This window comes from Letharia columbiana (assembly GCF_014066305.1).
Source record: "Letharia columbiana isolate WasteWater2 chromosome Unknown Sc0000020_s0, whole genome shotgun sequence".
NCBI lineage: Eukaryota > Fungi > Ascomycota > Lecanoromycetes > Lecanorales > Parmeliaceae > Letharia > Letharia columbiana.
Window position 1 is genome coordinate 439,535 of NW_023501061.1, and position 13,987 is coordinate 453,521.

General features: G+C 43.0%; 7 protein-coding genes across 7 annotated transcripts; 4 read left to right on the plus strand and 3 right to left on the minus strand.

Moving 5' to 3' along the window:
* Window positions 1-849: 849 nt before the first annotated feature.
* On the minus strand, window positions 850-1,455 carry HO173_006726 (uncharacterized protein; the record flags this gene model as incomplete). Its single annotated transcript, XM_037308634.1, has 1 exon — window positions 850-1,455. One exon carries the CDS (start codon window positions 1,453-1,455, stop codon window positions 850-852), a length of 606 nt encoding a protein of 201 aa, XP_037164477.1.
* A 3,444-nt stretch (window positions 1,456-4,899) lies between these two features.
* On the plus strand, window positions 4,900-5,223 carry HO173_006727 (uncharacterized protein; the record flags this gene model as incomplete). Its single annotated transcript, XM_037308635.1, has 1 exon — window positions 4,900-5,223. The coding sequence occupies one exon, from the start codon at window positions 4,900-4,902 to the stop codon at window positions 5,221-5,223; it is 324 nt and encodes a 107-aa protein (XP_037164478.1).
* A 108-nt stretch (window positions 5,224-5,331) lies between these two features.
* Window positions 5,332-5,733, plus strand: HO173_006728 (uncharacterized protein; the record flags this gene model as incomplete). The annotated part of the gene is made up of 1 exon (XM_037308636.1): window positions 5,332-5,733. The coding sequence occupies one exon, from the start codon at window positions 5,332-5,334 to the stop codon at window positions 5,731-5,733; it is 402 nt and encodes a 133-aa protein (XP_037164479.1).
* Window positions 5,734-6,166: 433 nt separating this feature from the next.
* HO173_006729 (uncharacterized protein) lies at window positions 6,167-7,629 on the minus strand (the record flags this gene model as incomplete). Its single annotated transcript, XM_037308637.1, has 2 exons — window positions 6,167-6,904; window positions 6,979-7,629. The coding sequence occupies 2 exons, from the start codon at window positions 7,627-7,629 to the stop codon at window positions 6,167-6,169; spliced, it is 1,389 nt and encodes a 462-aa protein (XP_037164480.1).
* Window positions 7,630-9,487: 1,858 nt separating this feature from the next.
* Window positions 9,488-10,408, plus strand: HO173_006730 (uncharacterized protein; the record flags this gene model as incomplete). The annotated part of the gene is made up of 2 exons (XM_037308638.1): window positions 9,488-9,770; window positions 9,828-10,408. The coding sequence occupies 2 exons, from the start codon at window positions 9,488-9,490 to the stop codon at window positions 10,406-10,408; spliced, it is 864 nt and encodes a 287-aa protein (XP_037164481.1).
* Window positions 10,409-10,875: 467 nt separating this feature from the next.
* On the plus strand, window positions 10,876-12,283 carry HO173_006731 (uncharacterized protein; the record flags this gene model as incomplete). The annotated part of the gene is made up of 3 exons (XM_037308639.1): window positions 10,876-11,140; window positions 11,201-11,324; window positions 11,374-12,283. 3 exons carry the CDS (start codon window positions 10,876-10,878, stop codon window positions 12,281-12,283), a joined length of 1,299 nt encoding a protein of 432 aa, XP_037164482.1.
* A 50-nt stretch (window positions 12,284-12,333) lies between these two features.
* Window positions 12,334-13,173, minus strand: HO173_006732 (uncharacterized protein; the record flags this gene model as incomplete). The annotated part of the gene is made up of 3 exons (XM_037308640.1): window positions 12,334-12,608; window positions 12,675-12,884; window positions 12,939-13,173. The coding sequence occupies 3 exons, from the start codon at window positions 13,171-13,173 to the stop codon at window positions 12,334-12,336; spliced, it is 720 nt and encodes a 239-aa protein (XP_037164483.1).
* Between the last annotated feature and the right edge of the window lie 814 nt (window positions 13,174-13,987).

Consider the following 13,987-nt stretch of genomic DNA (forward strand, 5'->3'; position numbering starts at 1 on the left):
TTTAGTCTTAATAATAGACTATTTTAGTCTTCGATAATAATAAACTATTTTAGTCGTAATAATAATAGACTATTTTAGTCTTCGATAATAATAGACTATTTTAGTTTTAATAATAATAGACTATTTTAGTTTTAATAATAATAGACTATTTTAGTTATAATAATAATAGACTATTTTAATTATAATAATAAACTATTTTAGTTATAATAATAAGCTATTTTAGTTATAATAATAATAGATTATTTTAGTTATAATAATAATAGATTATTTTAATTATAATAATAATAGATTATTTTAATCGTAAAAATAGACTATTTTAATTATAATAATAAGCTATTTTAGTTATAATAATAAGCTATTTTAGTCGTAATAATAATAAATTATTTTAGCCTTTTAATAATAGGCTATTTTAGTCTTTAATAGACTATTTTAATCTTTTATATACTATTTTAATATAATACGTCTTTCTAATATAATATTTAATACTTATTTTAAATAATACGTCTTCTTAACGTAATATTTCTTTCTAAGATAATATAATATATCTCTAGAGTATAATACGAATGTTAAGGAAATGGATGACTGGGTTATGAATTCATGGTGTGGTGTAAAGATGTTGGTTATTCTATGTGCCTGCAGGGCAGATATGTGCGGCGCCAAGCCACACTAGTGTTATCTTATCAGGTGGCCTTGGCGTACCGTGACAACATGCCCGCAAAGAATGAAAAAAAGACACGTCCTCGTGGCCTATGTCATTGACCAATCAAAATGCATCGTTGCTAGTGGCTATGATGCTCCTGATTTACCCCCTCATCTTCCTCATAGACCGCATAGCCATCCGGTGTGACGTCAGCGAGATATGCGTGGCCTTTGCTTGCAGAGGTCCAATGTATCATAGTAATTTGGCTGTGATCGTCGCAGTAGATCCTTCTCTTGTTTGCTCATTGCAGTGATATGCCACACTAATGTGATATTGCCTAGGCATGCAGAGATAGCAGGCCAAATTGTACTGTCGTTCTCCGCTTGCTGAGTGGCGATCTGACGTGGGATCGTGGAGAGCTGAGCCGTGTTCTTGATGACGGTGGCCTTGTTGTCGCTTGGTTTCTCCGCAGTGTTCTCCGCTTTTGCCTGCTGTAGTGACTTCTCTTGCACTGGCTGAGTGGATTGGTGTGAGATCGTGGAGAGTAGGCCTGTTGTGTCACTGCTGCTGATGACTGTCTCCGTAATGTTCTCCGCAGTGTTCTGTTGCTGTTTTGAGAGAGTTTGGGGACGATTGGAGCTATAGCAGTCGACTTGGTGTGTTGACGGCTTGGTGGGAGGTGCTTGGCACGAGTTCTCCGCTTGTTTCTCCGCTTGTTCCTTTTGTTCTCTGACTTTGTGGCTGTGGGCGATACGATTGAGTGCGTAGGTCATGAGGTCAAATGGCGTAGGGACGATAGGGCTGTAGTAGGCCATAGCGATATGTCAAATGGCCTATTGAAAGGATCGACTTGATTGGCTGGTTTTTGCGTAGGCTGTGACGGCCTAGCTGCGTAGCGGAAGCGCGGGGGGCTGACTGTCGGTATATCGTGACTGCTGGTCGAGTGACGGTATAGACGACTTGGAAGAGGACCTGGGTTAGGTGTTGCTACCAATTGTCAAGGAAATGGATGACTGGGTCATGAATTCATGGTGTGGTGTAAAGATGTTGGTTATTCTATGTGCCTGCAGAGCAGATATGTGCGGCGCCAAGCCACACTAGTGTTATCTTATCAGGTGGCCTTGGCGTACCGTGACAACGAAGTAATATAGTTATCTCATATAGATATTATCTATAATTCTTCGCGACGTTTCTCTTTACTACTATCTTATTATCTTCGCTAATCTTATTAAATCTTAAAAAAACTTTATAAGAAAAGAGAAAAAGAGTATTAGCTCGTCTATTAATATAATCGAGTTTTTATTATAACGAGAGTTTCTTATAACGATATAGCGATACGATAATACGACGATATAACGACGTAATTATAACTCTATATTTAAATTAGTCTTTATAAAAAACTAGTATTATAGCGACTTAGTTTATATATTCTATAAATCGAGCTTATAATCTATTAAAATATTAGATATATAATATATAAAACGAATAAATTAATTCTCTAAAATCTCTTCGAAGTTAGATTTTAAATATAATATAAAATTAAATAGCTAGAAAATATAATAGCTAAGATACGCGGAGACTAAAAATATAATAGCTAAGATACGCGGAGACTATATTTTAATAAATCTAGTCTCGAAGAGATTTTAGAGAATTAATTTATTCGTTCTATATATTATATATCTAATATTTTAATAGATTATAAGCTCGATCTATAGAATATATAAACTAAGTCGCTATAATATTAAATTTCTATAAGATTAATTTAAATATAGAGTTATAACTACGTTATCGCATCGTTATAAAAAACTCTCGTCGTTATAAAGAATTCTCGTCGTCGTAAAGAACTCTCGTTAAAATAAGAACTTAGTTATATTAATAGACGAGCTAATATTCTTTTTCTCTTTTCTTATAAAGTTTTTTAAGATTTAATAAAATCGATAGAAATAAAATATTAAGACTAAAATAGTCTATTTTTATTAAAAGACTGAAATAATCTATTATTATTATTAAGGCTAAAATAATTTATTATTAAAAGATTAAAATATTTTATAAAAGATTAAAATAGTCTATTATTAAGAGGCTAAAATAATTTATTATTAAAAGACTAGAATAGCCTATTATCGAAAGGCTAAAATAGTCTATAAAATATTATTAAGACTAAAATAGTCTATTATTATTAGAATTAAAATAGTTTATTTATTAAGATTAAAATAATCTATTATTATTAAGATTAAAATAATCTTTATCGTTAATAAGAGTTATATATAGCTTTATTTCTTATTAAGTAAACTAAGAGCGTAACTATAGAGGAGTATCGAAATATAACTCTCGCGTATCTTAGTTATTATATTTTTAGCCTTCGTATATTTTAGTTACTATATTTTCCAGTTATCTAATTTTATACTATATTTAAAATCTAGTCTCGAAGAGATTTTAAAGAATTAATTTATTCGTTCTATATATTATATATCTAATATTCTAATAATAGTTAATTAAAAAATATTTTTTATTATTCATAAAGCTATAATTCTTTATAAGCGTTTTAATATTTAATTATTTAGATTAAATTTAGATTAAGTATACTTTATTAAAGATAGATATCTATATTACGATATAATAGCGATTATTATTTAAGAATTTAATAATATAATTATTTAAGAATTTAATAATATTCTTCTTATTAATAAAGTTTATAATATTAATATATATAAAAGAATAAGATAGAGCTAAGCTTAAATATCTTATTTTTATATATATAATTAATTATAAACTTAAAGTTACTCTTCTCTTTAATTAGATTAATTAAATTATCGCGAAAAAATAAATTAACGTTTATAACTATTAAAAAATAAGTATATATTATTTAATTTTAAAATAACTCCTCTATTTTCTATTAAATTTTTAAGTTTTTTTTTTAATTATAAAATAAATATAGGCTATTAAATAAAAAGAGAAGATTTAAATATAATCTTATAATTATTAAAGCGTAAGAAATTTGAATATCGCTTATTAAAGTTCGCTTACTAAAGATCGCTTATCTATTTACTCGATAGCTCTAATAAAAAAAAATTTATAAATTTAATTTATAGATCTTTACTCGTATAAATATAATAAATTATAAAGAAATAAAAAGAATAATTCGAAGTTAGAAGATGAAAAATAATAGATTTAATTAGTTACGCTAAATTCGTAATACTATCTAATTAGATATAGTAATAGAGCTATAGAGCTATTAAGATTATGAAAAATTCTTATAAAAAACGTTACTAAACCTTTCTAATAACAGCAGGGAATAAGGTAACCAGGCAACCATTCTTTTAGTAGCATCGGCTTTTCGCCAATGCATCTGCTCCCGACCAGCAATTTGACCTGCGGCCTTCGAGACAGTCCCTACTGTAGTTCTGGGGGAGATTCATAGCACTGACTACTAAGGCAATATGACTTCCAGCATACATCATGTTACGAAGGACCCAGTTCTAATTTTGAGATACCTTAGGCTCCTCAACTACAATTCTTCTTCAGAATCTTTCTCGTCTGAGGGCCTAACAAAATCTACATTAGCAGCAGAAGGGTCCGTAAGCAATGTGCTACGAAGACGCTCTCTAATATCTTTTGGTAGATAATAAATTTTTTGAAAGAGGTTTTTTCTTTAAAGACCAGGGGGTCCCACCAAGGGGGGGCGGGGGGAACTCTTTTTTTATTTTTTGAAAAAATTAATTATATTAAAAACTTCCCCAAAAAAAAAACAAAAAAAATTTGGGGGTTTGGGCTTCAAACCACAAACACATAAGGTGGAAAAAATAAAAAAAAGATATATTTTTGTTTTAATTGAAAAAAAAAAAAAAAATAAAAATAAAAAAAAAAAAAAAAAAAAAAACCCAACACCCCCCCAAAAAAAAAAAAAAATATAAATTTTATATATATAAAAATAAAAAAAGAACAAAAAAGCCGGTCCCCACAATACAAAAAAACAAAAAAAACGGGAAAAAAAAAAAAAAAAAAATTAAAAAGGAATAAAAAAAAAAAAAAAAAAAAAAAAAAAAAAAAAAAAAAAAAAAAAAAATAAAAAAATTAATATTTCTAAACATCTTTAGGAGGTTTTTTTGCTTTTTTGTTGTGATGTATGGTACCTTGCATAAAAAAAAAAAAAAAAAAAAAAAAAAAAAAAAAAAAACCCCGTCACTGTCGAGAACGGCGTGCGCTGTCCGAACGCACGTGTCTGCCTCAGCGAAGGAGAATCAGGCTATCTGTATGACAAGATGAAGGGCTCAGCCCTGTTTCACATCTTGGTTTTTGCATCCGACGTTCGAGGACCGGTCAGGGAGGGGCTTAAGTATTTCTCCGCGAGCTTGTCGAAAGGCTTCTACAACCGATACGGCGGAAGTGAACTTTTCAACATCATCTTCGTCACAAAGTGCCTCCCATTTGAGATTGCGGAGCGAACGACCGATACAGAGCTTCGTACACTCGGCGACGTAGCCACCATCGTCTACGACGATCGACCACCAGACGAGGACGCTCACTACACCTGGGGTATCGACCACGCCAAGGGTGCCGTCGTGGTAATCGGTCCCGATCTCTGAGTGGGAATGAGTGCTTTCCCGGGCGAGACGGCGCGGTTGGATCATCACTTTGGAAACTTCCTACTCCCTCAAAGTGAAGCAACGGAAGCCGAAAAGGCCCCCAACACCATGCCAGCCGATAGAACGGAAGCTGATACCGATGTCGGAGAGCCGACGAACGGCCATCTTGTCGACGGATCCGAGCCAGACTACACCGCCAACGGAACCACGAACGGGGAAGAAGCCAAAGAGGCGACGACGAGTGGATCTTCGGCCCCTTGGCTCCTTCCCTGTTCGTGGGGAAAGGCAACCAAAGAGGCGGCGGTTGGCGGAAGCGAAGGGGATTCGAATGCACGTGAGGAGCCAATGGATGAGCTGAAGGACAAGGTCGCAATGGACGCTGCTCATGATGGTCCTGCATTTGAAGAGGCGGAGATTGAGACCCCTGTCGACGAGCCAGGAGCCTCCACAGACGGTGGGAAGGGCGAGTATTTTGTGCCCGAGTCCGACAGCGTCAATGCCACTCACTGATGGCTATGCACTTGATAGATGTTTATCGGTTTGCACTCTAGTTGACTGGATTACAATATCAAAGTTGTCTGGGTGCTGTGAGTAGATTTCGGTTCAAAGTAAGAGAAAGGCTTGGAAAGGGTGACGTTCAGTAATGAAAGGCTTACTGCTCTGGCGGAAAAGGCGAACGGTAAGATTATCGCCAGGTGGTTGGATCTGTGCTGCATTCGCATCGTATCCAACACGTACAGAAACCAAAGCAGTGGGCTTAGCAGCTCAATTGGGAGCTCGAAGGTATCTTACGAAGAGGTCGAGTCCCAGACCCTGATTTTCCAAGTCCGCAATATAACAACAATAGTGTTGCTTCTCATGGCTATGATGGCTTAGTTAAAGGACGAGTGGGAGGATCAACGGAGACCTGGCGTTGTGCTGGTCTCCTGCCAGATGACAGAGCCTACACTCCTAATCCAAAATGCTCCCCAGGCGCCAACGTCTTATATGGACATCCCTTCCAGTCACACCCGTCTTTGTAAACGCTCGTCCCCCACCACTCCAACTTCCCCAGCCACCCCCACCCGGGATACAAAAAGCAAAAGAACACCACCAAGACCCCGAACGCTAACCCCGAATCCAGCGCCGCGGAAAGCGTCATCGTGTATTTCCCCCACCAAGCCGGAGCGCGCCGGCGCAGGTGCGAGTTGAAGAGGAAGCAGACGAGGGCCCAGACTGAAAAGTTGAGACCCGTGGCGGGCGGTATCCAGCTTAGACTGCCAAAGAGGACGGGGAGGTTGATTTTGCGCCATGAGCTGCTGGCTATGCTGCGGCGGCCGATTAGCCACATGAGGATTGGGGCGATAAAGCCGATTAGAAATGCCCAGATCAGTGGTCTGTAGAGAGCGCCCTGGCCGAAAAAGCGTTGCGGACCTACTACGCCCCAGAGGATGGAACCGTTGAAGTGCACCCGGGCTATGGGGCATGTAAAGCCGTTGATTGCTTCAGGAGTGCAGATGTTTGGAATGTAGGTGAACATCCAATTTAGGACGCCGATTTGGACAACGCTGGAGACAAGGGTGGCGGCTAATTGGATTTTGAAGAGGAGCTTGGGCGGGATCTTCATGTAATGGCCTAATTTGAGATCGGAGGAAAATTTGATGCCTTGGGCGGAGGAAATATAGCAGTAGGTGACAAAGACCTGTAAAAAGTGACGGTCGTTTATGGTCAGTGACGTGCTCAACTACTTTGGGAGCATTGGTGATTGGGACTTACCATATTAGCAACAGGCCTCCCTGGAAAGACGAATCCGCAGATGATTTGGCAGATTAGATAGAGACTGCTGTGCTGATTCGTGATAGCCATGACGATGCCGACCGGTATGAAGAGGAGGGCGGTAATGGAAACGGCGAGCAGTAGACCATACCATGGGAGGTAGACAGGGTAGTACTCGACGACAAATATACCAATAGCAAGCATTCCTACAAACGTGGCAAGATACCAACTGATCGGAGCGTCTTCGTAGCGCTGCATCAGACGACAATGGAAGTCTTCGCTGCCTATACTAGCAGCACTGGAGTCTGGCTCTGTTGTCGAGCGGCCATTGTGGGTGCTTGTTGTTGACTTTGCACTTCTCACGCCGGACGCCACCGGCTGGTAATGATCTTTGCTTTCCCGGACGTCTCCGGAAAACGACTTCTTGGACTGCTGCCATATGTCTGGGCCATGCCAGCAGATGGTATGTGTGACTAAAGCCGAGAGACCTGCAAACTGAACGCCATAAGACAAGACATAGGTGATGGGCAGGTAGACCTTGCTGTATTTAGTGTAGGCCTCGTGATCGAAGTGGTAGTCCTTCGTGAGGATTCTGCTGACATCATACGGCTTGCCGGTGTCGTCGAACACTGCAGATGAGATGATGGGCATGAAAGAAGAGAAAAGCGCGTTTCTGTAGTCCAACATTCCTTAGTAATTGTGTCCCATGATATCTAAACAGAGTCTTCTCACAAAGAATAGGAGCCATGATCCACATTACAATCACGAGTCCTCCCACTACATTAGCCGCCGCCCACCAAGGAGTCAACAGAGGAGATCCAATGTAGGCTATCTGAGCCCAGTCAAATGTCACTGGGAAGAGCCCCAATCCAGAGGAGACGCCGAACTGGCTGCTGTCAGTGACAGCGACAATGTCTGTTTTCAATCCCGAGAGCAGCTCACCAGGTTTGCAACGACAACATTCTTAGGAGCAAACCACGTAACAACGCTAAAATAGCTCAGGGCAGGCATCAACAGACCGGGCAGAAAGTACCAAGCTAAAGCTCCAGACCAGACAAGAAGGAAGAATTTCCAGCGCGAGATCATCCAGCCATTAGCAATTTTGTTTTCCGAGCTATGCATGGTAGTGAACATTGCAGTAGACATTAAAGTACCTGGCCAAATCATAGAAGGCGGTCGAACAAGATAGCGACGTGTAAGCCCCGCGAAAGAGTAGCCCAGAATTTGGGTTGAAATGGTGAGGAGAAGCTGGTACACTATGCTTGGATCTTGGTGATAGAATTTAGATTGCTCGACGATGACCTCGAAACTTATCAGATTATAAAGTAGCAAGTCAGACAGCACATACATCAGTGGCGAAAGCAAACCCGAATGCTACATTACTGCTGATATATACCTACACAGTTTTCCGAGTCAGCGTAGGTTCTTCAAGGCAAGAATCGAGTCATGAAATAGACCTGACCAACAAAAAGAACTATGCTGCTCTCCAAAAATAATTTCCGGCCCCAATTCTGGCAACAGTAGGGAGGCATGCTCCTGAGATCTACTTACACAAGCGTGCTCTTTGCCATTCCAACGGCCCTGGGCCAGCCAACGTCTCAGGCGCAACATTCTCGAGCGATAAAGTACGGGATCCCGTACTTTGACTGCGCGGACTCGATTACCATACTCAAAAGTCTCCACAGGATCGTCCGATGATTTAAGCAGCCGATCCCAAGCTCGTCCCAACGGATGCACAATGACCAGCGCAATCACTGGGGTGATTGCGACGCTAGGATAACGAAGAGAGAAGAAAAGATTCGTTGCAGATCCCAGCAGAGCACATAAAAAAGACAAGATCCACATTCGGGGGGTGTTGATCGAAGCAGAGATATCATCGCTCGCGACTACTGAAGCACGCACTTGTGGATAGGGTGAGTTGTCCGGTGGATCCAAGACATCCTCATCATCATCGATACTAACGACTTGGTCGCCTTCATCTTCGTCTTCACTGGTAGCAGCAAGTGGTAGATCGTCTGCCAAGTCCCAGTCTGCGGACTGGGATCTCGAACCTTGGTTAGGTAGGGCACCGTAGGATGCTGCATCCTTTGTTGACGAGAAACCTCTCAGAAGAGGCAATTGAGACATTAAAGTAAAGACCCGCTGGAGGAGCCCCGGCTTGGCTACTTGCTGTCCAGTGTCAGAATTGTCTCGGTCGATTGACCGGTGCCTGCGGAGAAAGGCTGCGTCGGAGTCGGGATTGATATCTTCGTCGAACTCGTCATCCCAATGTTGACTCTTCGAGACTCTGCTGGTAAGAAGATAACGCTGGTAAGACTGGTCTTTTGCACTTCTGCAACGAGTACGACCTCTTGGAGACATTTAATGGCCGCCCCCGACGCATGAAGTAGGCGCCCGGCGGGTGGAGATCATTGGTCAGCCCCAGCTGCACAATGACGCCTGCACTCTTTTGATAGAAATGTGATTATGAGAAAACGAGGGATGAGATGAGTGCATGAGAAAGGACAACATGAAAATCAAACATCAAGACTGGCTATTTTCGACTACGTGTTGCACCTGGAAGCATCCTGTCTATCTCCGAAAATGCAAGACACCGACTACTCAGTCAAGTTCTCACTACGCCAAGACTTTGATGCTGCTAGACCAATCTGACCTAGCACTAAAGTGTAAATTCCCCGTAAATTCCTCAGCCTCAGCCTCAGCCTCAGCCTCCGCCTCCGCGCCTCGTCTTGCGGCTTCAACAAGTCTCCCAGTGAGGCTGCTGCCCCTCGCGGCTGTGTCAGTAGGATTCAGTTCTACATCAGAGAAGAGAAATAGCAGTCGCGCTGATCCAGCGCTCTTTCTATAAGAACCTTCCACTTGTACATCAAGCATCTACCCGTCCGACGACAAGCCGCCTACCATCTCTGATAGTGATTACCTCGACAAGGAATCCACCATTCTTGACATAACAAGATCTTTCAGAATGGCGCCGACCTCCCTACACGCCCTCCTTCCCCGCCATTATCCCTCCTTGGGCGAAATGTTTCACCAGTTTCCCGCCAAAGTATGGCTGATTCTTAAGGAAATCATCTTCGGTCTCGCCATCATCCTTGCTCTGGTTGGCTTCATTCTCGTTATCATTAGCATATTTGTGGGCATCCGCATATACGGACCGCATGTCGTTAATAGGCTGAGGGGTGGGGAATGGAGGGACGTCGTGGAGGGGTTGAGGGAGAAGGTTGGGCGCTTGAGGAAGATTGAGAGGGTTGATAGGATGTGGAAGTGGTTGGAGCGCAGGATGGCGAGGACCGACACCGATAAAGCTGTTAGTGCAGCAACGCTGGAACTTTTGGATAGTAGGGAGGGAGAGGGTAGCGTGGGTGGGGAGACATTGTTCGAGGGCGAGGAAGATGAAGATGAGAAATGGACACGCGGGCAAGAAGGATGAAATCGAGCTAAACAGCGAGAGATACATGAACAGCAAGTCGAAGTTCGGGATCAGACGTCAGGCAAACACCGTCCCTACAAGACCCACGTCTCCTCAACGGTGCAAAGGAGATGCTGTAGATGTGAAATTGTGCAAGATCATAAATGATATCCTCGAGACTTTTATGGGAATGTTTCAATCCTGAGCTTAAAGGAATCTTTTGCTGCATATAAAGGGGCAACAGCGGGGTAAATAGAAAGGTGCCCGTCAAGACCTCTTCATTGTAGGCATGGACATAGGCATTGATTCCGTCAAATTTTAGCCGGGGATAGGCCGAGATGTCAATTTGTGTTGGACAAGCATTTCACGATTTTTCAGTAATCTCCGCCACCAATTATATCAGGTGAAGGAAGAGCGATGTTGCCAGATATGTATTGCCCAAGGTCGAGATCAGTTGGAATCTACTTTTGTATGTACATGGACGCGTCATGGATATCAAAGACCACAACGCAAACGGTCTTGGGAATGAAACACCTTACGTAGCCCGGGGCCCAGCTCGAGCTTCTCATGATGAGGACTCAGCATCTTACATAAAGCCCATCATCAAAGAGCTTGTCCGCACCCAAGTTTGTTTTCCCAACATTAAGCTTCTAGTGGACAAGATCTCGACCGTAAAAGTCCCTTCTGCTACCGAGTCATCCGGCCTGGAGGCGTATCGTATGCATCTGACAGATAGGGAAAAGACTATACAAGGTTTGTATACTCGCCATCTCTACCCTAATGAGGACTGTTCTGATATTTCTAATCTATCAGCTGTTGTAAAGCGCCGCTTACACAAGTGGCTCACCACGTTCAATGTGCGGGAAGGCTCGTATGTCGTTCTCAAGGAGTATAATCTAGCGAGGGGGAAACGGTTGGGTGGGGAAGGAGACGTCTTGTAAGCTGTCTGCGGGAAATCCGGGATCGCTGCTTCTGACTCGGGCTAGCTATCTCGCCATATCTGACTTCTACTCAATCGGCGAAGAGCAGCGTTACAATCGTAGTACCGACCCAAAGAGTGTTTCTGCAAGTGCTGAGGAAGGTAATTCAGGTCCACAGGACCAAGTATCTGCCAAAGACGAAGATCAAAGCAACGAAGTCGACATAATCAGGACAGAGCGTTCACTACCTAGGGCTAGTCCTACCGAGACCCATGAGGATATCGCCAGCAGTAAAGACTTGTTCTTTGCGAAGTCAGCAATGGCGGAGCTAACGAAGAGGAAGAGAGGAATGGCCCCGCCGGATCTCGATCCAGACCTAATTTCACTGGCTAGCAAAGCCCAGAGGCTTCGCGAGACTCCATTAGCTAAGATGACGAGAGAAAAAGAACACGATAACGCCCAACCAAGGTCTACTGACGACCACTGCAGCAGTGCTTCTACGCCCAACATCCCGATAACACGACCTCAATCTGCCCAAATTCGGGCCTCACCCGAACAAGTTCCGTCGCCTTTGCAGCTGTCAACCTTGGCATCTGTGACAGGAACCAACGCCACACGCAACAAACAAGTCAACATCCTTGCTATGATTGAGTACGTGAGCAATTCCACAGTAAAGCCCACAACAGCGCCCCTCAAGCGTGATGTTCGTATCGTTGATGCCAGCACCGACAAGAAAGTCACTCTCAGTGTCTTCGTTGACCCCGTCAATTTCATCCCTAAGGAGTATGACATAATGCTTTTTCGAGACTTGACCACTCACGACTTCAGTGGGGGCAATCTCAACGCTTATCCTAAAAAGTGCAGGGGCAAGGAGTGGTACATCCTCAACCCATACGATACTGAAGAATGTGACATGAAGTCTATGGAAGTATTTAGGACAAAGTATCGGAAGACAAAAGCACAAGGGCCCAAATGACAGACCATGAAGAACTTGGGGCTTGATTCTTTTTGAAATCCTCGACTACGTTACTTCTCCGAGGTTGCTATCCGCGGATTCGAATCCCACCAAGTGATACTGCTTCCACCTGTTTGCATACGCATGGATTGCCTCGTGAAGAATTGCTGGCGAGATGCAAAGTCCTGACGCAGTGGACTACCAGGAGCTGCTTTATGCCACGCGTCGATTTCGACATCTGCAAGATGCTGTGCGATCGATGGGTCATAGTTGCCTGGGGAAGGCGGCATAATTGACTGATCCCAAGCGCCCGTCACCGTAACGGTTAGAAATGCACTCGAGATTGCTGTGGTATTGCGGCCGAATTCAGCCTGGAACTCTGAATGCAAAGCTCTTTGCAAAGCTTACTTACGATACATTCCGCCGATATTTGCATCTGGCTCCGTGACATAGGCAGTAAGTTCGCTGATATCCTTTGTCGCGAAGCCACCATAGCCCCTTCCATTGCCGCCGACACACTGTTCTATGACCCATCCTGCCATTTCTCGGATCTCATTCGGAACAGCTTCATAGATTCGTGGGGTTGCCGGACCTGCTATTTCGATCCATATCTTGCAGTTCCCTGCCCAGCAGCTGTAAGAAAGGTGAGGAGGTTTCGAAGACAGCGGCTACTCACCAAATATGGCAGTGTATGGCAGAGTTTGAGGGCCTGGGACACCACCACGTACAGTATACGGGACAAGCGAATCGCCTTTAATCAGTGTTTCTGCTGCCCAACCGCAGAGCAGAGGTGTCAAGTGTTCTCCATACCGTCGATCGCATATGCCATAGTCTGGGGCTGTAGGAATGACGGGCGATGGACCAGCCTGGAGTGGGAGGCTGACGGGCCCATGTAGTGATAAGTTGAGCATGGTTGAAATGCGAAACTGCTAGCAACTTTACCAGGAACGGTTATGAGGAACGTCCAAGCTGGTGAGGGTTGAAAAGGAAAAAGGCTGGAGCTATAACAACATTGCTCCAGAAACAGTGCCCCCACTGTCCCACCAGGATCGCAAGCCTAGTATATGCGCCAATTTACCCGTTGTTCGAGCCGTCCCATCCCTTCTACGCGCAAAACGAATCGTGGCGACTGGAATTGACTGAAAGCAGGAGGCTGCATACCTGTAAAGGCAATTGTGGAGCTCATGGCCCGTTTACTGTTGCATTTTGCTGCAATGGCCTTCCAGAATCATGAATTATTGGAGTTTGCCCATCTTCGCTGGAACGTCGCGTTCGGAGACTCATCCGGCTGAGAATTCCATCTGTTGATCTCCATTAACCGCAGCCGCTTTCGCGCTTGTCAAGATCTTCAGAGCCGGACAGGTCTTCTTGCTTCGACCCAAGGGTTCCAATCCTACGATAATAAGGGTTTGACCAAGTACTCATTTCTTGTGATACTACTGCTACGAGTGTGAATGATTCGCTGCCATTAGATACGAATCACGTGTCGCCGGAACGACCCGTTCCTGGCCTTATAAACGTTCCTTCAACAGTAGACGGCGAGACAAACGGTCAACTTGACCACTGACAAATGATTACCATTACACAACTCAACCCGCTGGAGAACCTCAAAACACTCCTCCAAATGAATTCTCTCCTGTATGCTTTCGAAGGCAGAAGTGATGGATCTCTATCGCCAAGCACCAAACTAGTCCTGTTCGAGAACATTTACTTCGCCAAGAGATA